Genomic DNA, 22099 nt, shown 5'->3' on the forward strand with positions numbered 1-22099 from the left:
GATGGTGATGGTGCAGATGATGTGACGATGATAATGGTGACGGTGGTGATGATAGTGGTGATGATGATGATGGTGACGATGTGATGGTGACGGTGGTGATGATAGTGGTGATGATGATGATGGTGACGATGTGATGGTGACGATGATGATGGTGAAGGTGGTGATGATAGTGGTGATGATGATGATGGTGACGATGTGATGGTGACGATGATAATGGTGCCGGTGGTGATGATAGTGGTGATGATGATGATGGTGACGATGTGATGGTGACGATGATGATGGTGCCGGTGGTGATGATAGTGGTGATGATGATGATGGTGACGATGTGATGGTGACGATGATAATGGTGACGGTGGTGATGATAGTGGTGATGATGATGATGGTGACGATGTGATGGTGACGATGGTGATGGTGAAGGTGGTGATGATAGTGGTGATGATGATGATGGTGACGATGTGATGGTGACGATGATGATGGTGACGGTGGTGATGATAGTGGTGATGATGATGATGGTGACGATGTGATGGTGACGAAGATAATGGTGAAGGTGGTGATGATAGTGGTGATGATGATGATGGTGACGATGTGATGGTGACGATGGTGATGGTGAAGGTGGTGATGATAGTGGTGATGATGATGATGGTGACGATGTGATGGTGACGATGATGATGGTGACGGTGGTGATGATAGTGGTGATGATGATGATGGTGACGATGTGATGGTGACGATGATGATGGTGAAGGTGGTGATGATAGTGGTGATGATGATGATGGTGACGATGTGATGGTGACGATGATGATGGTGACGGTGGTGATGATAGTGGTGATGATGATGATGGTGACGATGTGATGGTGACGATGATGATGGTGACGGTGGTGATGATAGTGGTGATGATGATGATGGTGACGATGTGATGGTGACGATGATGATGGTGCCGGTGGTGATGATAGTGGTGATGATGATGATGGTGACGATGTGATGGTGACGATGATAATGGTGACGGTGGTGATGATAGTGGTGATGATGATGATGGTGACGATGTGATGGTGACGATGGTGATGGTGAAGGTGGTGATGATAGTGGTGATGATGATGATGGTGACGATGTGATGGTGACGATGATGATGGTGACGGTGGTGATGATAGTGGTGATGATGATGATGGTGACGATGTGATGGTGACGAAGATAATGGTGAAGGTGGTGATGATAGTGGTGATGATGATGATGGTGACGATGTGATGGTGACGATGGTGATGGTGAAGGTGGTGATGATAGTGGTGATGATGATGATGGTGACGATGTGATGGTGACGATGATGATGGTGACGGTGGTGATGATAGTGGTGATGATGATGATGGTGACGATGTGATGGTGACGATGATGATGGTGAAGGTGGTGATGATAGTGGTGATGATGATGATGGTGACGATGTGATGGTGACGATGGTGATGGTGAAGGTGGTGATGATAGTGGTGATGATGATGATGGTGACGATGTGATGGTGACGATGATGATGGTGACGGTGGTGATGATAGTGGTGATGATGATGATGGTGACGATGTGATGGTGACGATGATGATGGTGACGGTGGTGATGATAGTGGTGATGATGATGATGGTGACGATGTGATGGTGACGATGATGATGGTGACGGTGGTGATGATGATGATGGTGACGGTGGTGATGATAGTGGTGATGATGTTGGTGACGATGTGATTTGCATTATTAGAGGCGTGGCCTCTGTGGCTGACAGGTGGATGGTGACTCAGGTGGCTGTAGCTGCTAACTGTGTGCTAGCTTCACCTGAACTGGACCTCTGCATCATGTTTGTGCTGTTGGAGCATTTTAATGACATCATGTGACCAATAACATGCTGCTGTGCGGTCACTGTAGGAACAGAGCGTACAGGAAGGTGGAGCTCCAGCTCTGCTCAGCTCTGATTAGCAGGTAACTGTGGCTGTATCCCAATTCAGGGTCTGCAGCCTTAACGGTCCATAAGGGCCGCGTACTTAAAGACCGCTAAGGCCGGAAGTGCGAGGCTTGTGAAATGGGACAGTCTAGCCTTCGTTGCGCTGCCCAGGTTGCCTAGCAACAATGATACTAACAGCTGGAAACGTTTCATACAGCTTTGTTTGACAGAAATGAAGGAGAAAATCTTTTGTTCATGTGTTTGTTTGTTTCTACATGAACTTTGATCATTCTCTGATTAAGCTCAGCTATTGAACGGCGTATATTTTAAAGTAAAGGCTTTAAAACCAAGTTAGCACAAACGTCACTAATGTCACATAACTTTGGCCAACAGTAATGTTTTAATGTTCTTCGTTATTAAACATTTGCACATAAATAACTGACATAATATTCAGTACTTACTTAAAGTTTACTCTTCGGCCGCCCCTCATCCGCCGGTTTTTTTCAGCAAAATTATCCACACCCACCGCGCTGCTATGTGTGACCTCTGTGTAGTGTCTTCTCTGGTCTGCATTCACAACAAAAAGGCAATGGTTAGAATGCTCTCTTTTTAATGTCGTGGGCAATCAGCACAAAATCTAAACGGGAAAGCAACAACAGAGTTAGCTAACTATGCTCCCATTTTGTTTCCTCTCCTCCCAATAAAGAAATCTCACATAAACGTGCACTCAGTTCAACATAAAGACTGGAGAAATGACCCGCAACAAATGATGTATAAACAACAGAAATAATCGGGTCAGACTGTATTACTTTAACAGCCTGCGATATGATTTTTCCTCCCCACGACATTTGCGCATTCCTTACCTCGCAGGAATCCTCCATTATTCTGAGGATTACCCAGAATCCCTTGCCCTTTGTGAATATTGCAGGGTGACTTTTTCGACAGTAGGTGGCGCCAATGTCCCATTTAGCGGGATTTAACTTCAACTCTATTTAACTATGTTACATATGCATTCTGGGATATGTTGGGCCACGAAGTCTACACCGCCACGTCCTTAAAATTCAGGGAAATGAAGGACGCATTTGAGGGCCGCATTTCGAGCAGCCTTTGAATTGGGACAGCCTTCGTCGCGTCGCGGTGATTTAACCGGCCTTAAAATGTGGCCTTTAAGGCTGCAGACCCTGGATTGGGATACAGCCAGAGTCTGTGAATGCAGACTGATAATGCTCCACAAACCCACCATGGTGGACGTCAAAACAGTGGGTGACACCACAGTCAAGTGTGAGTGGGTCATTCATCCCACGGCTGTCATACAGTGGCTGCTGCAGTGGCTGTGTGGACACTGAGGATAAAGGGGGGAGCTCCAGTCCGCAGTTTGGGATCCATGTCCCCACAAACATCTCAGGACCTCTGACAGGATGAAGGAAACCTAAAATCAGACATCTTAACGGGAAGCGTCTGTGCACGGATCGGGGTTTAAAACGCAGGAAGCGTTTCCACGGCGTGTGTCAGAATGAAACCGATTCTGCGTTCAGCTTTCATTAATGTGAAACTGGAGCCGCTTGCTGTGTGAATAATGAGAGAAAATTCCTCCTGCTCGGGGATCAATGGAGGAAGCGGCGAGCTCAAGTGATGCTCATAACTGCACATTTCATCTATTGATCAGCTGCTCTGTTGGAGCCAATCAGCTGAGGCTCTGAGTAAATGAATTAAACGTGTGTGTGTGTGTGTGTGTGTGTGTGTGTGTGTGTGTGTGTGTGTGTGTGTGTGTGTGCGTGTATGTGTGTGTGTGGTCCCCCGGGCTTTATTGAAGGAGGAGGTTACAGCTGTGGCTCAGTGGGCAGGATCGATGGAGGAGGAGGAGACAGGCGCTCCTCTGCCTCCCGCTTCACTTCAGAGTACAGAGACAGGAGAGGAAACATGGGCACCAGGAGCACGCTGACCAGAGGCAGGCTTTTATTTTGAAACGTCTCTGGAACAGCTCTCCACAGAAACACTTTTATTTTGTAGATTTAATTTCATATTTAAAGAAATAAAGATGACCTGCTCAAGGATCGTGATAATTAACCGACTGATGCTCGGGGTCGTTGTGGCGATGGGGATGGTCCAGGTGGAGGCAGCACGGGTGGTGAGCGGTGAGTACTGCAGTAATCCAATTACTTTTTAAACAGTGTGGCTCTTTTGAGGCGTGAAAAGTTTCCATGTTACAGAAACCTCAGTGTTGCAGCTCGCAGCGGCGCAGGCAGCAGCTCATCCTGCTGCACTTCATGTTTTCCACTCTGAAGGAAAACCAGCAGCACTGGTTTAAGTGGAAATACAGTTAAACCAGTGAAAAGAACCATTAATGTAGTGAGATATGTGACGTGTTCCCAGAGAGTCATTCACTGAAATCTGTCAGCCTTACAGGGATGCTCGTCCACCAAAGTACAGCCACATGTGTGTGGTGTGTGTGTCTGTGTACACGTCTGTGTATATGTGTGCATACCTGTGTGTATAAATGTGTGTCTACGTGTGTGTATAAATCTGTGTATACGTGTCTGTGTGTATGTGTGTTTATATGTATGTGTCTTTATACGTGTACGCATGTGTGTATACGTGTGTGTATACGTGTGTGCGTGTGTGTGTCTGTGGCTTTGATCACATTAAAGAATTTCTGACCTGTGCAAACATCATCTGACTGTGATCAGAGAAATGAAAGAGCTTTGTTCTTCTGTCAGGGTGAAACGTGACACCTGATCGAAGTGAGGATCGAGTCACACAAACCACTGCGAGTATTCAAACCATCGCCTTCATGGCAATGATGACACGCGGCCATCAGCTCAGATGCCTTCAACAGATTCGATAAAATAAACTTCACTTTGTGTCATATTTGTTGTCTGTTTGAGTCCTAGCTGATTTTCTGTAGACACTCACTACGACTGCTTCGTGTGTACATCTGGAGCTCCTGCAGATGTCAGAATACAGATGCAGCAGACAGATTGAGGAGGGGATAGGAGGCAGCCGCCCACAGCCGGGCGTGCTCGTACACACTCTTATGTGCGTTCTTGAAGCCGATGTTTTCAAGGTTTAGTAAAAATTTAAAAAAAAAGATGGGAGGTGAAGCAGAGTGCAGACTGAAGGTTCAGGTGACAGAGGAGGGGCAATGTGGGATTTGCAGGCCTACCACTGGGTGGTGTGTCTGGTGTAAGGTTTGCAGGTTTGTAATGGGTCATGTGGCCAGCTGATGTTTCAGAGATCTGTTCGATTTATCAGGGGAGCAGCTAAAATACCTGAACCACAGGCAGCAGGAACGGGTGGAGGAACAGTGGGTGGAGGGATGGGTGGAGGGCGGGCTGACAGCAGACAGATATATATGGAGCTCTTTAGTGGCTTTAACAGTAAAGTGATGATGGTGCAGAAGACACTCCAGCTAATCACTTAAAGTAGTGAAGTGTGTGTGTGTGTGCGCAACAGTGATTAACACACTGTTGCGCACACACACACACACACACACACACACACACACACACACACACACACACACACCCACACACACACACACACACACACACACACACACACACTCCTGCTCTGATGCATCTTCCTGTGGGCGGGGCTCCATGTCTCAGGTCAGACAGTGTGTGTGGGCGGGGCCGAGCGTCCCTGCTATAAGATGGCGTACTTCCATGACGTGTCGAGCCGCGTCGCCTTCAGCGAGGCGCGTCAGGCCTGCGAGATGGACAGAGGAGCGCTTCTCAGCATCGAGAGCTCGACGGAACAGCGAGACATCGAGCACCTGCTGCAGGTGAGACCCACACCTGGTTCTCTCTAGACCCTCCCCTCCTTTTTCTGTGACCCTTTCTCCTTGTTTTTGTTTCCAGGAGCTGCGTTCAGGTGCGGTGGACAGGGCAGGAGGGGGCGGGGGCATAGCTGACGGGGACTTCTGGATCGGCCTGACTCGGGTGGAGGGAGTGGATCAGACTCAGTCGGAGCTCAGCAATGCCTTAACTTCCTGTCCGCAGCTCTACCAGTGGACCGACGGCAGCGTGGCCTCCTTCAGGTGAGCGTGATGTCAGAGCTGTGTCAGGTGACTCCCGGCATGTTTTACTAAAGGGGGTGGGTTGGGCTTAACCAACTGTGCTGATGATGCAGGAACTGGTACTTCGATGAACCATCCTGTGGAGGTGAGGCCTGCGTTGTCATGTACCATCAGCCAACTGCGCCTTCTGGTCTGGGCGGGGCTTATCTCTACCAATGGAACGACGACCGGTGCAACATGAAACACAACTTCATCTGCAAATACAACCCAGGTGCCATCAGCCAGTCAGCTTCAATCATAGATAAGCAGCCCTGGTGTTGTCAGCCAATCAGCTTCACTCACTCAGGTTCTTTACTTCCTGTCTTTCAGAGAGCCATCTGGTGAATGACACACCTGGTGGGCAGGATACAGGTAAGGAGGAAGGTCCATATAAGATCATAGAGGCAGGTGGAGCCATAGGTGGGACTCACCTGCAGCTCTGTATTAAGGCACAGGTGTGTTCTTGTGTCCATAGCAGTGACTGCAGGTGGAGGCGTGGCCACACAGCCTGCAAACAACGAAGATGTTCCACCTCAGGTCACCATGGCCGGAGCTTCAGGTAAGAAGACCTGCGACCTTTGACCTGATCTGGGCTCATGACCTAATGCTCAGGTGGTCTGGTGTCTCTGCAGGTATGCTGCTGCTGTACGTCGTCATCCCCACCATCCCCCTGCTGCTGCTCATCCTGGTGGCTTCTGCCACCTGCTGTTTTCAGATGCTCAGCAGAAGGTAAGACATGCAGAGCAGCTACGAATCCCATCACGGTCCTCTGCCGCTGCAGCGTTTCCTGTATGATTGTAATGAGTCAACTTGTTAACAAGCTGATTTACAGCAGCCGGAGGTGTTCACTCTGAGGGGACGTTTGGTGGGGATATCGAGTCCTGATGCTTTTAGGCAGGAGTCAGGTTTGGTCCTCTGATGCAGTCCTCACAGTGATAGAAAGACCAGCGTGTGTGTGTGTTGCTGGCATCAGTTCAGGAGTCTACAGCAGCAAAAAATCTGCTGACTTGTGTATTTTCGTTGGTTCTGTTCCCACTTTCCTCCACGACCCAGCTGGGTCAACTGAGCTCACCACTCACTCCTTAAAGCTGTCGAATCAGAAGCAGCGAGGCAGCGCTGGCTGACTCCAGTCCTGCCACGGCTTCAGCTGAACCAAAGCAGCTGTTTGCTTGCGGGATGGAGCTCAGTGTTGGAGCCTGATGGGGTCAGAGGTCAAAGGCAGATGATTAGGTGTGATAAATATCGCGCCTCTAACGTGGATCTGTAAATGCTGCAAAGCTCATGATGACCAGAGTCTGCCCCTTGGCAGGTTTCCAGATGTTTTCTATTTAGAGAGTAGGCTTAAAGGGGGAGGAGCTAGAACAGCTTGTTTCAGACAGAGTGTCAGACAAAGAAGGATTATTCTGAACATTTCTGACTTTTTCCCTGCAGCAGGGTAAGCATAGCTCCCTCTTCAGGTGAGACTGTGTGGCATTTTATTCTTTGCCCTAGATCGAGATGACACCTGAAGTCCGGCTTTTACTTAGAGCACGTAAAGGGACGGCTGTGTGTTACAACCAGGAGGACGTCAGCCTGTCTGAGGACAGCTTTTAATGAATATGATGGAAACAAACACACAGAACATGAAGCAGCAGAGTATTCTGAAATAAGGTTTTAGTCCTTTTTAATGGGAGGAAGGTATGGTGTGAAGTGACACGGGATATGTGGAATGTATTACATATTACTTGTTACCTTCATTAAAAGTATGCAGTACTTAATTACGTGTCTGATAAAGTAATTCATTATACTACTCGTGACATTACTTTGTCATTATACTGGAAAATGACGTTTCAAACTGTCTCATAATTACAGTTAACAACATAAACCTGAGGCTACAGCCCCACACACATTAACACATCCCATAATGAGGACACACATGTGATCTTCCACCTTTGCTCTTATGTATGAACACAAATGGTAAATGGCCTGTATTTGTATAGCGCTTTAAATGGCCTGTATTTATATAGCGCTTTACTAGTCCCTAAGGACCCCAAAGCGCTTTACACATCCAGTCATCCACCCATTCACACACAAAGCAAAGATGGAAACCAGCACAAAGCAGTTGTCATTGTGATTAAACTGTAGAAACATGAAAAAGTAGAAAAACAGCCTGACTGCTCATCAGCTTGTTACCTGTTGAAGTTCAGGCTCTGGCTACTGGACTGGGGTCTGCATACTCTCAGCTTTAACATCAGTCTGGGTTCTTGGCTAGCTTAGCGTTAGCACATGCTAGCTGTGTCCAAATTCAGAGGCTGCATCCTTCTGAGGACCCGGCGCACACAGACTGGGAAGGCCAGGTCCTCAGGAGGTCAGGTAAGCCAGAAGTAAATTGAATGGTCTAGCCTTCAGACTTGCGTCACCGCTGTCTCGTTGGAGTTTAATAAACTCATCCCTCTGCTCCTTGCTGTCTAAAGTATAACAGGACACTGGAGTAAATTCTCAACCGTCTCACACTTTTGTTTAATCAGTTTTCTGTTTGACGTTTATTAAGCTGTGTGAAAACTATAATCTCAGCCAAACCAATTTACTCAGGAACAAAACCAAGCAGATATTTGAAGTTTACACAGCTGCATTCTCGCCTAAAAATATGTTAAAAGTTTATTTTGTGACCCAGAAAGAGTAATAAGAGTAATATTAAAACTTTGTAGCGGCCACCATTGTTGTAAACTGGAATTGGCTGAATTCTGGGATATGATGGGCCACGAGGGACACACTCGACCCATCCTTCAAATCTGGGGAAAAGGAGGACACATTTACGAATCTGGATATCCTTCGTCGGGTCGCTGTGACATAATCGGCCTACAAATGCGGCCTCAGGAGGATGCAGCCCATCAATTTGGACGCCCCTGCTGTCTGGTTAGCTTAGCGTTAGCACATGTTGTCTGTGCAGCTGTGACATTACTGCAATACTGAAAAATGTAATATTATTCTTGTTACACCCAACACTGGTCACTGATCAGAGTAACTGATCAGAATCATTGATCAGAGTCATTGATCAGTTCCTGATGGTGGTTGCTGCCTGTGTCGGTCAGACTGAACCTTTGGCTCCTCTTTGCTTTCCTGCAGTTTGAGATGGTTAATATGTGACTTTCACTCGACTCTTTCCATGACAGCGGCCGTTCTAGTGACGATGTCAACATATCTCTCTCTCCACCTAGTGATTCCCGAACCAAGACGCCTGGCGACCAATCAAATCTGTGGATTTCCGGGTCACCCAAAGCTGACAGCATGGAGGTCTGACATCACAGGACAGTGTCAGCAGGGCAGAGGGAGGACATCACTCTACGGTCAAACCAATCAATCATCTTAATCGCAGGGTGTTTACGGACAGGCGGCAATGTCATCACAGAGACTTCTTCTTCTGTACTTCTTATTCCAGTTTCCTTTCTCTCGTTTTATCAACCGTCCCTCTGCTCTTCTTCAATCTCCCCCACTTCCTCCTCGTTTCTTTTTTGCTCCCCTCTTCTTTGTCCTCCTTGATTACTCCTTTTCTTCCCTCCCTGCTCCTCCTCTTGTTACTGTCAGCCAGACGCTCCATGTTTAATTAAACGAGTAAATTGGGTGAAGTTAATGCGTCCCTCGGGAGGTGGAGTCACAGCAGAGGTGCGTTTGATTTCACAGAGAGCTGATGAAGCAGCTGCTCCACGGAGACGGGGGGTGTTAACAGACCAGTTAATAACTGAGGAGAGTTAGAGGGTCGGAAAAGTTTTCAAGAAAATAAAATAAGGGTGGAGCTTGAAGCTGAATGAGTCCCTCTGAGGATCGCGTCCTCGGATCACTGATTGGTTATTCAGACTTCAGATGTGAGGGATCAAAAACTAATAATACTCATGTTTGTAAAATGCTCTCTTCCTGAATATCAGCTCACCTGGATCAGCCTCAGGCTCCGCACACGTTGTCCTCTGGCAGTTTTTATGGTCATGATTGGGCAAGTGGCGTCCCGAGGCGTAACAACCGCTGTAACTCAGGTGTGGAGATGAGTTTCAGGAGGGCCACCTAATACTCCGCCTTAAGTCAAAACACACCTGAGCTGTGGATCAGAAACACAGCTGTCAATCAGTGTGACGGTGCTGCTGAGGACGACATAATTGACTGATCAACAGCTTCAGTTTAAAACACGAACACTCGTCAGAGCCCTGGAGGACGTTTCACCTCTCATCTGAGAAGCTTCTTCAGTTCTAAGGTCAAATGTTGGGGAGTCCCAAATTTAAACCTAGTGGGATTTTCCCCCCACAGAGGGACAAAGGACCCCCTGATGATCCTCTAATCGCCTGAGCCAAGGTGTGAAACTGGGCGTGGGTCACAATCAGCCAGAGTTTCGGGTGTGTTCATTGTGAAACCTGGCTCCACCTTATCATGCGCATTCCTGAGGTCAGATGGCCCAGGATGTGAGTGGGTGTTAAGGCGTCTGGGGAGGATCTCAAAACTGGATTATAGATGGCAGAGAGTTGGTGTCGTAAACCCCCGCCTCTGTTCAAAGATGGTCGCTCACAGTGGACATAGATGCTTCTTTCACTCCTCTTTCAAACCATCTGTCCTCTCTGTCCAAAATGTGAACATTGGCATCCTCAAAGAGTGACCTTTATCCTTAAGATGCAGATGGACTGCTGAGTCTTGTCCTGTGGAGGTGGCTCTTCTGTGTTGTGCCATGCGCTTGTGAAGTGGCTGTTTGGTCTCTCCAATGTAGAGGTCTGAGCATTCCTCGCTGCACTGTACAGCATACACCACATTGTTAAGTCTGTGTTTTGGCATTTTGTCTTTCAGGTGAACCAGTTTCTGTCTGAGCGTGTTGCTGGGTCTGAAATGCACTGGGATGTTGTGCTTGGAGAAATCTCTCCTGAGTTTCTCTGATACACCGGCTACATGGGGGATGACAATGTTGTTGCGTCTGTCCTTCTTATCCTCCCTCGCTGGTGTCTGGTCTTCTTTTCTGTGCCTCTTTGCTGACTTTAAGAACGCCCATTTAGGATAGCCGCACGTTTTGAGTGCTTCCTTTACATGTGTGTGTTCCTTCTTTTTCCCTTCAGGCTTAGAGGGAACATGTTCTGCCCGGTGGTGTAGGGTCCTGATTACTCCAAGTTTGTGTTCCAGAGGGTGATGGGAGTCAAAGAGGAGGTACTGGTCTGTGTGTGTGGGCTTCCGGTAAACTTCGATGTTGAGTTTGCCGTTCTCTTCAATGTGCACAGCGCAGTCCAGGAAAGGCAAACAGTCGTCCTTTGTGTCTTCCCTGGTGAACTTAATGTTTTTATCCACAGCGTTAATGTGCGCAGTGAAGGATTCCACTTCTTGTGTCTTGATTTTGACCCAGGTGTCGTCCACATATCTGTACCAGTGGCTGGGTACTCTTCCTTTGAAAGAGCCAAGAGCCTTCCTTTCCACTTCCTCCATGTAAAGGTTGGCTACAATAGGTGACACGGGGGAGCCCATGGCACAGCCATGTTTTTGTCTGTAAAAGCCTTCGTTGTACTTGAAATATGTAGTGGTGAGGCAGAGGTCTAACAGTGTGCAGGTCTGATCGGGTGTGAAGTTGGTCCTGTCCTCCAAGGAGCTGTCTTCTTGTAGTCGTTTTCTGACAGTCTCCACGGCCTCCGTGGTGGGTATGCAAGTGAAGAGAGAGACTACATCAAAGGACACCATGGTTTCATCTGGATCCAGGGTAAGTTTCTGGACCTTGTCGGTGAAGTCGGTGGAGTTCTTGATGTGGTGTGGGGTGTTCCCCACGAGAGGAGCAAGGATGGTAGCAAGGTGTTTAGCAATGTTATAAGTGGCTGAGTTTATGCTACTGACTATGGGTCTGAGTGGGACAGCTTCCTTGTGGATTTTAGGAAGTCCGTAAATGCAGGGTATGGCATCCCCTGGGTAAAGGCAGTGATATCTAAGGCGGTCAATGATTTTGTCCTTTTCAAAGTCTTGAAGGCAAGCTATAACTTTCTTTTTGTAGCTGCTTGTGGGGTCTCGCTTTAGGGCTTCGTAGGTATTGTTGTCACTGAGGAGAGTAGTGATCTTTGTGTGGTAATCTGTAGTGTTTAGGACCACGGTGCATCTTCCCTTATCAGCTGGTAAAACAGTGATGTTGTGGTCTTTGCTCAGGGAAGCGACGGCCTTCTTTTCCTGTATTGTGAGGTTGGACGGAGGGACTTTGGCACTGGAGAGCGTGGCTGAGACTTTCATCCTGATTTGCTCTGCTTCTGTCTGTGATAATGTATTAATCCATATGGCAGATTCTGTGGCTGTGATGAGGTCCACTATGGGCAACTGTTGTGGAGAAATGGCAAAATAGAGTCCTTTGGCTAATACTCTCTCTTAAGGTTCAGTGAGATTCCGGTCTGAAAAGTTCTTTACCCATTTCTCCTGACTGTCTTCAGGTGTGTTTTCTTCTCTGGGTTGTGTAGGTTCAGAATGAGGAGTGTGTGTGTTTTTGAAAGCAAGGTGTGAAATTTCCTGCGTTGTCTTTCTTTTCCTTTAGAGTGTTGGGCCCGCTGAGCCTTGTCCACAAACTTGTAAACCTTTTCTAAGATTGGAGAGGGTAGAAGGATTTCCGGTTCCTGCAGAGTCTGGCTGATCTCGATCTGGAGGGCATCTATAGTGAAATGGACCTGTCTTATCCTTTCACAGGTGGGGCCAGGTTTCACAATGAGCTCACCCGAAACTCTGGCTGATTGGGACCCACACCCAGTTTCACACCTTGGCTCAGGCGATTAGAGGATCATCAGGGGGTCCTTTTGTCCCTCTGTGGGGGGTCACTCCCACTAGGTTTAAATCTGGGACTCTCCACCATTTGACCTTAAAACTGAAGAAGCTTCTCGGATGAGAGGTGAAACGTCTTCAAGTAACTTAAAGAAGTCCAGACGCTTTTCTTTGCAAGCTCCTTTGACTACGATGACCTGGATGACTGAGAACCTTCACAGACATATGGCTAATGTGGTTTGGGGGCGGAGCCTGAGGCGGATTGTTTTCACCCTGATACCTGGCTGACGTGTTTGCACATCATTCCTTCTGTGCTTCGGTTTAATGAGGCCTCCGATGCTGCAGCTCCTTCGGCTCATGACATGAACATGACCTGAACGTGTTCTGAGCATGTGCAGAAACCAGACGAGTCTGCTCATGCTCAGAACATGTCACATGTCTGTGTTTGATGGAGCCTCTGCACATTTATGTTCCTGTAATAAATGTGGAGTTTTTCTGTGTTTTTATTGTTGTAATGTCGGTGATTTCAGGTGGTGATCCAAATGTTACTTTAAATACTGTTTGTGTTACACTGTCGCTGCAGCTCAGTCTGTCGTGAGATAGTTTCGCTTTAGCAAGATGTGATTCGGGGCGTGAGAACGTGCTGATCACCTGACCCTGGGACAGGCGAGACCAGCTGAATGGCCTCAGTCTCTGGGTCAGGTGACTTCTCTAACCTGCTGCTGTGTAACACCACCTGTCTGCAATGTGCCAGTAGCTTTGCATCTCACTTTAAACCAAGGCTGTCCAACTCCAGACCTCCAGGGCTGCTGTCCTGCAGGTTTTAGATGTGTCAGCTGATTCAAATGGCTAAATGACCTCCTCAACGTGCCCTGAAGTTCCCTAGCATATCGAGACTCTCCACACCGTTACATATGTAATGGTTTCCCTGGGTCTTTTCCTGTCTCTCACTAATAGAACCAAGGTTACACCATAACCATACGTTCTCCAGAGGCCTGTTAATGAACTTATCATATGATTCAGGTGTGTTTACCCAGGGTGAGAGCTAAAACCTGCAGGACACCGGACCCTGAGGCCTGGAGTTCCCCACCCCGGCTCTATAACCTTGGTTCTGTGATATAACAACAGACCCCGCCTCCTCCGTCAGCTGGAGTCGATACTTCCTGATGTGAAGGTTTCTGCATGTTCTGATTGGTTGGAGAATAAAGTGTCCAGCTGGGTCCATTTTACCTGAATGTGCTGGCGCTCAGCGGTCACAGAGGCTGTATGGATGGCGCCCCCTGCAAGGACACAGCTGAGCTGTGAACCAATCATTGAGCTGTACAACTGTCTGAGATCATGTGAATAAATTTGTACCTGCAGATAATCAGTGGTGATGTTTGACTTCTTTGTGTGCAGCATAGCTGTTTGCTCACAGCTGGACTGAGGTTTCTATTTACACGAGACAACAGGTGCAAAAGTCTTGAGCCACCCCTTATCTCTTTATACAGGTCTTCTGTGGACATTGACTGCTTTTTCCACTCCTGTCCATTACTTGTACCTGACATTGTCACATAGGGCTGTGCGATATGACCAAAATCTCATATCCCGATATAAGACATCTATCGTCCCGATAACTATATAAATCACACAAATTTAACATTTTCTGTAAATTCTGTGAATCTCGGGCAGCTCGACCTGCCTGAAGTGTTTCCAGCTGCGCGTCATGTAGCTGGAGTCGAGTGTTTTAACTGATGCATGAAACGATACATTTTTAGACAAAAGTTGTAACGGCGCCGTTTTCTTTGTATTTATTACACGGCGTGCTGCGGGGAAAAGCCTGTTCTAACGTTTGACTCTAAGGTTTATTTTTTAGCACCTGGCATCTTTTTTTGATTCTCATCCGTAAACACTCTGCATCTTTCACGTGATTCAGTTTATTTTGAAAAGTCTCAACAGGATCTTGAGCTTTATTGTGAAAGCTTTATGTGGAACATAAACAAGCGGACACGCGATGGTGTTACCGTCGTTGTTGCTAACGACAACGCATAAAAACAGGCGCTTGTCTGTCCGTAGTGTGGTTATATTAAATATAAGAGAAAGAGAGAACTTTAAGAAATTAATAATAACTACAGTGACATCAGAACATGAACAAATATTGCCGTAAAGTTTATTTTGCAACACCACGAAACAAAAGATAGCGTAAAATGAAACGACAGATGTTTTTATATCGTCATCGATATATATCGTTATATCGAACAGCCCTAGTGTGACATGTCTCTGAACTCAATCATTCAAGCATTAAAAGGCTCGTAACGCGAGGGATGAGTGTTGTGTCTGCACACCTGAGCAAAGAGCCAGGTGTATGTTGTTTTTGTCAGCTCTTTGCTCCCAGCAGTCACACAAACACATTTCTTTAACTGACCCTTTAAACTGCCAAAGATAACACAGTTACACTCCTCCTCCACACCGATTGGTCACCGTCAATATTAATGAAATCATGTGACTGAACCTTGAGAAACCACAGAAGCAGTGATTTAACCATCTTTAATGAAACCATGATACAGACAAATAAAGTTTGATTCAAACTCCTTCTACCATAATCTCAGCTGATCTGAGACCAGCCCGCCAGCCAATCAGCTGCCTCTGTCTTTGAACATCATGAGACCCTCTGAGAGCTCCGTCTGTTTGTCAAACCCTGCAGAGCTGCTCGGGTGCATCAAGACTCCGTGAGCGCGCTCACTGCTGTCAGGTGGCGTCCAGCTGCTGAGCGGCGTCCATGTCGTCCTCAGACAGTTCTGCCGCGCAGTCCACCACTGTCTCCTCCTGTTTGTACGTCAGAACCGCGTCGTCGTCAAAAAGGATGGGCGGGGCCTCCTCGTCTGGCGGTGTCCCAACACCGTGCATGCGCTTCCTGTGCTGCTGCAGGTTGCCGTGGCGGTTGAAGCGGGCAGAGCAGAGGTCGCAGGCGAACGGGCGCTCCCCGGTGTGGATGATGACGTGCCTGGCAAGCTGCGAGCGACACTTTTTGTCCTTGCCGCAGATGTGGCAGACGAAACTCTGCGGCAGGCGCGCCCCATTGGCATGGACGACCTCTCGGTGCCTCTTCAGGTGGCTGAGGCGGCGGAAGCGGCGGCTGCAGAAGTCGCAGGCGAAGGGCCGGGCGTCGCTGTGGATGGTGGAGTGGCTTGCCAGCAGCGACCGAAACTTGAACACCTTGCTGCAGACGGTGCACGGGAACGCCTTCTCAGAGGTGGCGGTGCTCCTCCTACGGCTGGCACTGGCGTCGCCCGCCCTGACCCGCAGGTGCACGCGGACTTGGTGCTGTTTGAGGCAGGTGGCACGCTGGAAGCTGCGCAGGCAGACGCCACAGCGGTGAGGCTTGTCACCTGTGTGGATGCGGGCGTGAGCAGTGAGCAGCGCCTCAGATTTGAGCCGTTTCCCACACACGCCGCAGGCAAACGGGGCGTCCAGTGGGCTGTCTTCTCCATTGACATGGTTGCTGTGGACCAGGACTTTGTGGCGTTTGAGCTGGTACTGGCGAGCGAACTTGCGGCCGCAGATGTCGCAGAGGTGCGGCCGCTCGCCTGTGTGCGTCTGGAAGTGGACAGCGAGCTGCGACCTGCACTTAAACTCTTTGCCGCAGAAGTCGCAGAGCAGTGAGCTCGGCCGCGGGGGCTCGGCGGTGCCGTCCACGTGCACGACCTTCTTGTGGTGCTCAAGGTCATTGGCCCTCATGTAGGCCTTGGGGCAGAGGTCGCAGCTGTGCGGCTTCACCCCCGAGTGGATGACCTCGTGCGTCTTGAGCCGCGAGCGGCAGCTGAACGTCTTGCCACACACGGCACACAGCCACGCCTGAACCTGCCGCTGTTTCTTCCGTTTGGCGACGCCGTCTGGATGCAGCCGATTCAGGTGGTGCTGCAGGTTGTCGCGGCGATTGAAGCGCAGTTCACACAGGTGGCAGGCGAACGGCTTCTTCCCCGTGTGGATGAAGGAGTGGCGAGCCAGACTCGACTTGTTCTTCATCACTTTGCCGCAAACGTCGCACACGGTGCTGTCGAGCTCCAGCTTCACTGCGGCCACATCCTGGGAGTCCGCCGGCAGGGCTCCGGGAGCCGCGGGGAGCGCAACACCTGCAGGGACACGAGAGGAAAGACTTAAGCCAAGGATAACATCAGATTAATCCTGATTTACACAAGAGTAAAAAACAACCTCACGACGAGTTAAAGTCGAGTTAATCCAGAGTTAAAGCAGTCTAAAAAAAAAATGTGAATGAGTGGAAATAAAAATTTTAATACTTTTAAGCTACAAATATTAAACGTCAGTAAAATCTGACTCACCTCCTTCAGATGGAGTCCAGGTGGGGTCAGCTGTGACGTCCTCCTCCACTGTCATGACCTCCGCCTCCTCTTGTTGGTCAGTGTCAGATGACTCGTGGCGGCGGCGGCGACTCTTTTTGTCAGTATTGGAGCTCTGAGGTACCAACCGTCTCCTCTGAGTCCTGGACTTGGCTGGGGTGGGTTCATCGGAGAGTTTGGGGGCGGGGCGGATGATTCTGGTTCTGGTCCTGTTGGTGGTGCAGTGCTGCAGCAGAGCGCCCCCGTCTGGTCCGTCAGCTCGGACGGCGATGCACTGCAGCAGCATCGCAGACGAGCCTGCACACAAAGACCGGCGTCAGAGCGGGACGAGGACCAGGACTCAGAATCTGAGTCTGAGATGCAAACTGACCCACAGAATCATCACTGACGGGTTAATCATGGTTTTATTCGTGTAATACACAGACTACAAACACCACTATCACTACTGTGCACTATTTAATTTACCTGCAATAGCCCACACTGGAAAGGCAAACACTGTTTATTTTTCTAATATTTTTATTGCGGGTGGGACTTTAATGCGTTAATTGTGATTAATTCATTTTTTTTAAAAGTTACTAATTTAATCGCACTTTGCATTCCAAGCAAAGGGGAACTATTGTCAGTGCATGATTTCCTTTTATACCAATTACAGTGATGCACAAAACAAAGCTACAAAGAATCAGAAGAAAGCACATTGCTAGGACTGATCAGAGGCAAATTTCATTTCCAAAGACTACCCAATGGAAGCTTTGATAAAAGTGAGGTTTTGTGCAAACTGTGCAAAAACGAGTTTGGATACCACCCAAAGCATTTCAACCTTACGGTACCATCTAAATGCAAAACATGTTTCAGGGAGCACAGAAACTGTGGGAGCTGACCAAACTTGATGAAATGACTGGCTTCAGGACCAAAATTAGTAAGTCAACATCGGACAAACTATGTTACTATCTCCCATAATGGATTGCTCTGGACTGTAGACCACTACCAGTGGTAGAAGATAGGGGGTGCTACAGTTTGCGTCAGGTGATCCAACTTTCCAACTGCCTGAAAACTGCCTTTTTGACACTGAAAAGCAAAATGAGATGTATTACAGACAGCCCTGCAAATATGGAGGAACTACACCAGGAGCAAACAAGACTGGGGCAACAGAAAGAGCCACTCATACAGGATATTTCCACACGGTGGAATTCAATCCTGTATGTGGTGTCTCGTCTGCTAAAGTATCAAGAGGTTGTTTTTGCTGCTTTGGGCAAACAAAAGCACAAGCTAGTCATTTTAACTCCACCAGAGCTGGTAAACCACCAAACGCTGGCCACTGTTGTTGAGCCATGCAGGTAAATAAAACTATTTTTAACTTATTGTTACTGTTTCTTCAAAACGCTCTGTAGTTGACAGTTATTGTGGAGATGAATAACGACTTTCTTGAACTGTCTACTACAGGTGTGTGGCTGAGCTTCTTGGAGGTGAGACATGTCTCATGTTCAGTGGTTTTACCTGCTTTCTGCCACCTGCATCTCACCATGGAGGTCTCTGATGATGACTCAAACTACATGGTGAAATCTAAGACCGCCTTCACAAAGGACCTGTCCCAACCATCAGTGGCTCCCGATAGCTGCTGTGCTTCAGCCACACTTTAAGGATTTAAAGCAGTGCTCCCCAACCCCCAGGCCACGGACCACTGTCATTTGGTACCGGACTGCAAGAGTTGAGGCTCGGGTGTGAAACTGATGGTTTTCAGGGTTTTTATCGTTAACTCGGTTTCCCTGGGTCTTTTCCTGTGTTGTAGTTGTGTGTCTTATTTTGGAAGAAGAATGCACACGTTACCATAGCGACCAGAGAGCATTAAAGGGCAGAGAGGAGGATGTTATTCTCAATGTTGCTGGCGCATTTCAGGAGAACGCTGCTAATAAAGTTACACAAGTACACAGTGAATTAGCGTTTATTATTTTATATACAAAATACCACCGTTTATGCCTTGGTCCTATCATTTTATTTTGTTGTATTTATCCGGGACACCTCAAAGGCCGGTCCGTGGTGCAAAAAAGGTTGGAGACCACTGATTTAGAGTGTCTTGCAAGGGGAGAGCGAGAAGAGGTTTGGACCAGCTCTGCTGCAGTAACAGTGTAACAATGCCACCACAAAGGAGCCAGCAAAGACAAAGAGCCTCCTCCTCTCTGATTCAGATGAGGAAGCCCTGTGTAAAAGGGCCCTGAGTTTGTACACAGCAGAATCCACCATCAGCCAGACAGACTGCATGCTGCAGTGGTGGTCCAGTTGAGCAGCGACCCACCTACACCTTCTGTCCTGGCCTGCAAGTATCTGATTGGTCCTGCCACTTCTGTCCCATGTGACAGACTGTTCTCACTTACAGTAACATAGCAACAAAATTAGAGCTGCTCTGAACATGTGAACAGGCTAGTTTGTCCAAGTAACTGGCTGAAAGAGACCGACAGTAAATAAGCATGGAGGTATTGTGAGTCCAACGGGTTTGTTATTTTTGCACTAAAATGTTCGATGATCACACTGTTTTAGCCTAATGTACAAAATAATGTTGGCTAAGGTTACTCAGAGTTTAAAGGTGAAGCTGCTCAAATAACCTTTTATGTTTCTGCCTTATTTTTTTAAGAAGAAAAACTGCACTTTGTTTTTATTATTATTATTATTTAAAGACGATATCATTTTGAAAATGTACTTAAAGTAACACTTTATTTTAAGTCTTCCAATTTTATCCAGTGATATTATTTTTGTTTCTGTTTTGAATTGAAATGTAGTTTAAATGCCTTCTCCCCATAAATTAAAAGAGCTTGAGATTACAATAGTCATGTGCATGTCTATTATTTGATTCTGTCGCACACTAAATTCCTTTAAAATTAAAAAAATAAATAAAAACATTTGTGCTTCGGAGCAAATTTTCTTGTGCGATTAATTGAGATTAATTACAAAGCCTCTAATAATTATATTTGATATTTTTTTATTCAAATGTATACAGTGGAGAAGAATTGTGCACCTCACCCTCCTTATTTCTACATGTCTGCACTGAGTAGATGCTCTAAATCGCATTGTACATGTGACAATGATATTCTATTCTATCCATTTGAAACAAACCTGGTTCAATCATAACCTCTGAGGGCGGTTTACAGGGAGGCCGACCACCACTTTTCTTCTTCTGTAGTAATTATTTCTTAAAATCAGTTCTTATTAATATTCTTGTTAACGTTAAAGGGATGGTTGGCTCAACAGAGCTCTGACTTTTTGTCAGCTTGGCTACAGTGCTGAAGAGAAACCTGGGGTTGTTCTTCTTCAATCAGTGGATCGGGGCGAAGACGATCAGGGGCGAGCGCCTCAGCACCTCACTTCAAAGTTCAGACTAAATTAGATCTATCAGCACTGACGCAACGATCTAAGCTGACTGATTAAACATTCCACCTTAAAAGCAGCCCATGAGGTAAAGGTGGAATTAAGTCCAGTAGCTTCTCGTGACGGAGACGCACCATCAAACACCTTTAAACCCCAAACTGCCAAAATCCATCAGAGAAGCTTCGCCAACCAGCAAAAACCTGGGAGTCTCAGCGACATGCACGAAGTGCAAACACAACCAGCTCCAGCCCCCACACCAGCGAGCAGGAAGCACCGCCCAACTGGACCCGTCACTATGACGACAACAGGTGACAACCAACGGGCTTCAGAACAAAAGATGGCAGCAGGTGAAAAGTTCAGGTGAACCTCAGTAAGAACCGGAACATAATTTTATTTAACGAGCAGCAAAAATATAGTAAAGACGATCAGATGTCACGATCAGCTGACTCTGATTTTATTTGATTTTTAGGGAAACCTAAAAATCAAATAATTTACATATTAAATAAAGTTTAAAATAAAATCTTTTTTCCCCCCATTAAGTTCTTTGAAAGTTTCCTCCCTCCACCTGCAGGGCGGCGCTCTCACCTGAGTGTCTCCAGCTCAGCTGCTGACTCAGCAGGTCCACCTGGACGGCGGCGTCCCTCCTCTCTGCCGCCTCGCTCTGACAGCCCACCTCCTTCCTGTCCTCCTCGGGGCTCTCCCACTGGCAGCCCACCTCCTTCCTCCTCTCCTCCTCTCCTGCAGCTCCCAGCAGGAAGAGCTGCTTTTCTTCTGCGGGAGGCTCCATCTCCCACAGCGCCCCCTGCTGGTCCGAACAAACCACCGTCAGGTTATTTCAGCTGGTACCCGGACAGGAAGTAGTCACACTGACTCCGCCCACTCAGACTGAAGCGCGAAGAGTCACTCAGATCGATAACCAACGATTTCCAATCGATAAGAATTAACCGCTTAAATGTTTGAAGCTGCACCACGTGACCACGAATTCACTCTGAAGGCTTTAAAGAGCGTATGGAGTTAGACTCCTCTCGGCCACCGTACACACGCTAAAACAGCGCAAACTGCGCTTCATTACACAGCCACGCCCCGTCCGAAGATCAGTAACCTGACCGTTAACAGGCACCGACAATCTCATCAATAATGTGATCAATAACTTGATGTTTATCTATGATAGCCGTTAGCGCCATGCTAACAGCAACTAGCAGAGGCTAACGGCCCTTTGACCGGCAGAGGAGCCACGGAGCGGCTTCAGGTACCTGAGAGCGGCGGAATCCGGGGGGAGAGCTGCGAGCAGAGAACAGCTTCAGTATGAATCCGAAAACTCGGGAAAACAGCGAAACACAGCGGAACGGCAGGCCGCACACGCACTGCTGCTGCTCTTCTTCTGCTCCTCTGTAGCTTCCCCTGCAGCAGCTCAGTGCTGCCCCCATCTCAGCGGCCACACCGGGAACTCTTCTTCTTCTTTATATTGTTTACTGGCGGTTGGCAAACAGCAAAATGGTGCATTACCGCTACCAACTGGTGTGGAGTGAGCACCGAAATGACAAAAAACAAACAAACAATTCAAATCCTCCCAAACGAATGAGTCTGAATTAAAAACCAAAATATGGCCCGATAACTTTCACTTCTAGAGTTCTTGTGAAATAAATCAAGGTAGTCCAGTTTCACTTTCATATCACCAAGCTTTCTGATCAATTGTCTTCTTTTAGCATCATAT

General features: G+C 47.7%; 3 protein-coding genes across 4 annotated transcripts in view; 1 reads left to right on the forward strand and 2 right to left on the reverse strand.

The window, feature by feature from the left end:
* Positions 1-22099, reverse strand: part of LOC145431207 (uncharacterized) — a 382620-nt gene that overhangs the window by 325312 nt on the left and 35209 nt on the right. The gene's annotated exons all lie outside the window — the stretch shown is intronic.
* Positions 3745-10224, forward strand: chodl (chondrolectin). The gene is made up of 8 exons (XM_026180551.2): positions 3745-4043; positions 5517-5692; positions 5769-5947; positions 6040-6197; positions 6296-6337; positions 6441-6524; positions 6598-6694; positions 9163-10224. The coding sequence occupies exons 1-8, from the start codon at positions 3947-3949 to the stop codon at positions 9242-9244; spliced, it is 915 nt and encodes a 304-aa protein (XP_026036336.1). The 5' UTR covers positions 3745-3946; the 3' UTR covers positions 9245-10224.
* On the reverse strand, positions 15203-21827 carry LOC113029571 (zinc finger Y-chromosomal protein 1-like). Of its 2 annotated transcripts, none has more exons than XM_026180514.2 (4): positions 21639-21827; positions 20971-21187; positions 17011-17325; positions 15203-16803 (listed from the first exon to the last, which is right to left on the reverse strand). In XM_026180514.2, the coding sequence occupies exons 1-4, from the start codon at positions 21810-21812 to the stop codon at positions 15419-15421; spliced, it is 2091 nt and encodes a 696-aa protein (XP_026036299.2). In that variant the 5' UTR covers positions 21813-21827; the 3' UTR covers positions 15203-15418. The 2 variants fall into 2 exon arrangements, with proteins under 2 accessions (XP_026036299.2, XP_026036298.2); XM_026180513.2 differs by having other exon boundaries at positions 20971-21190.

This window comes from Astatotilapia calliptera, chromosome 9 (genome assembly GCF_964374335.1).
Source record: "Astatotilapia calliptera chromosome 9, fAstCal68.1, whole genome shotgun sequence".
Classification (NCBI taxonomy): Eukaryota; Metazoa; Chordata; class Actinopteri; order Cichliformes; family Cichlidae; genus Astatotilapia; species Astatotilapia calliptera.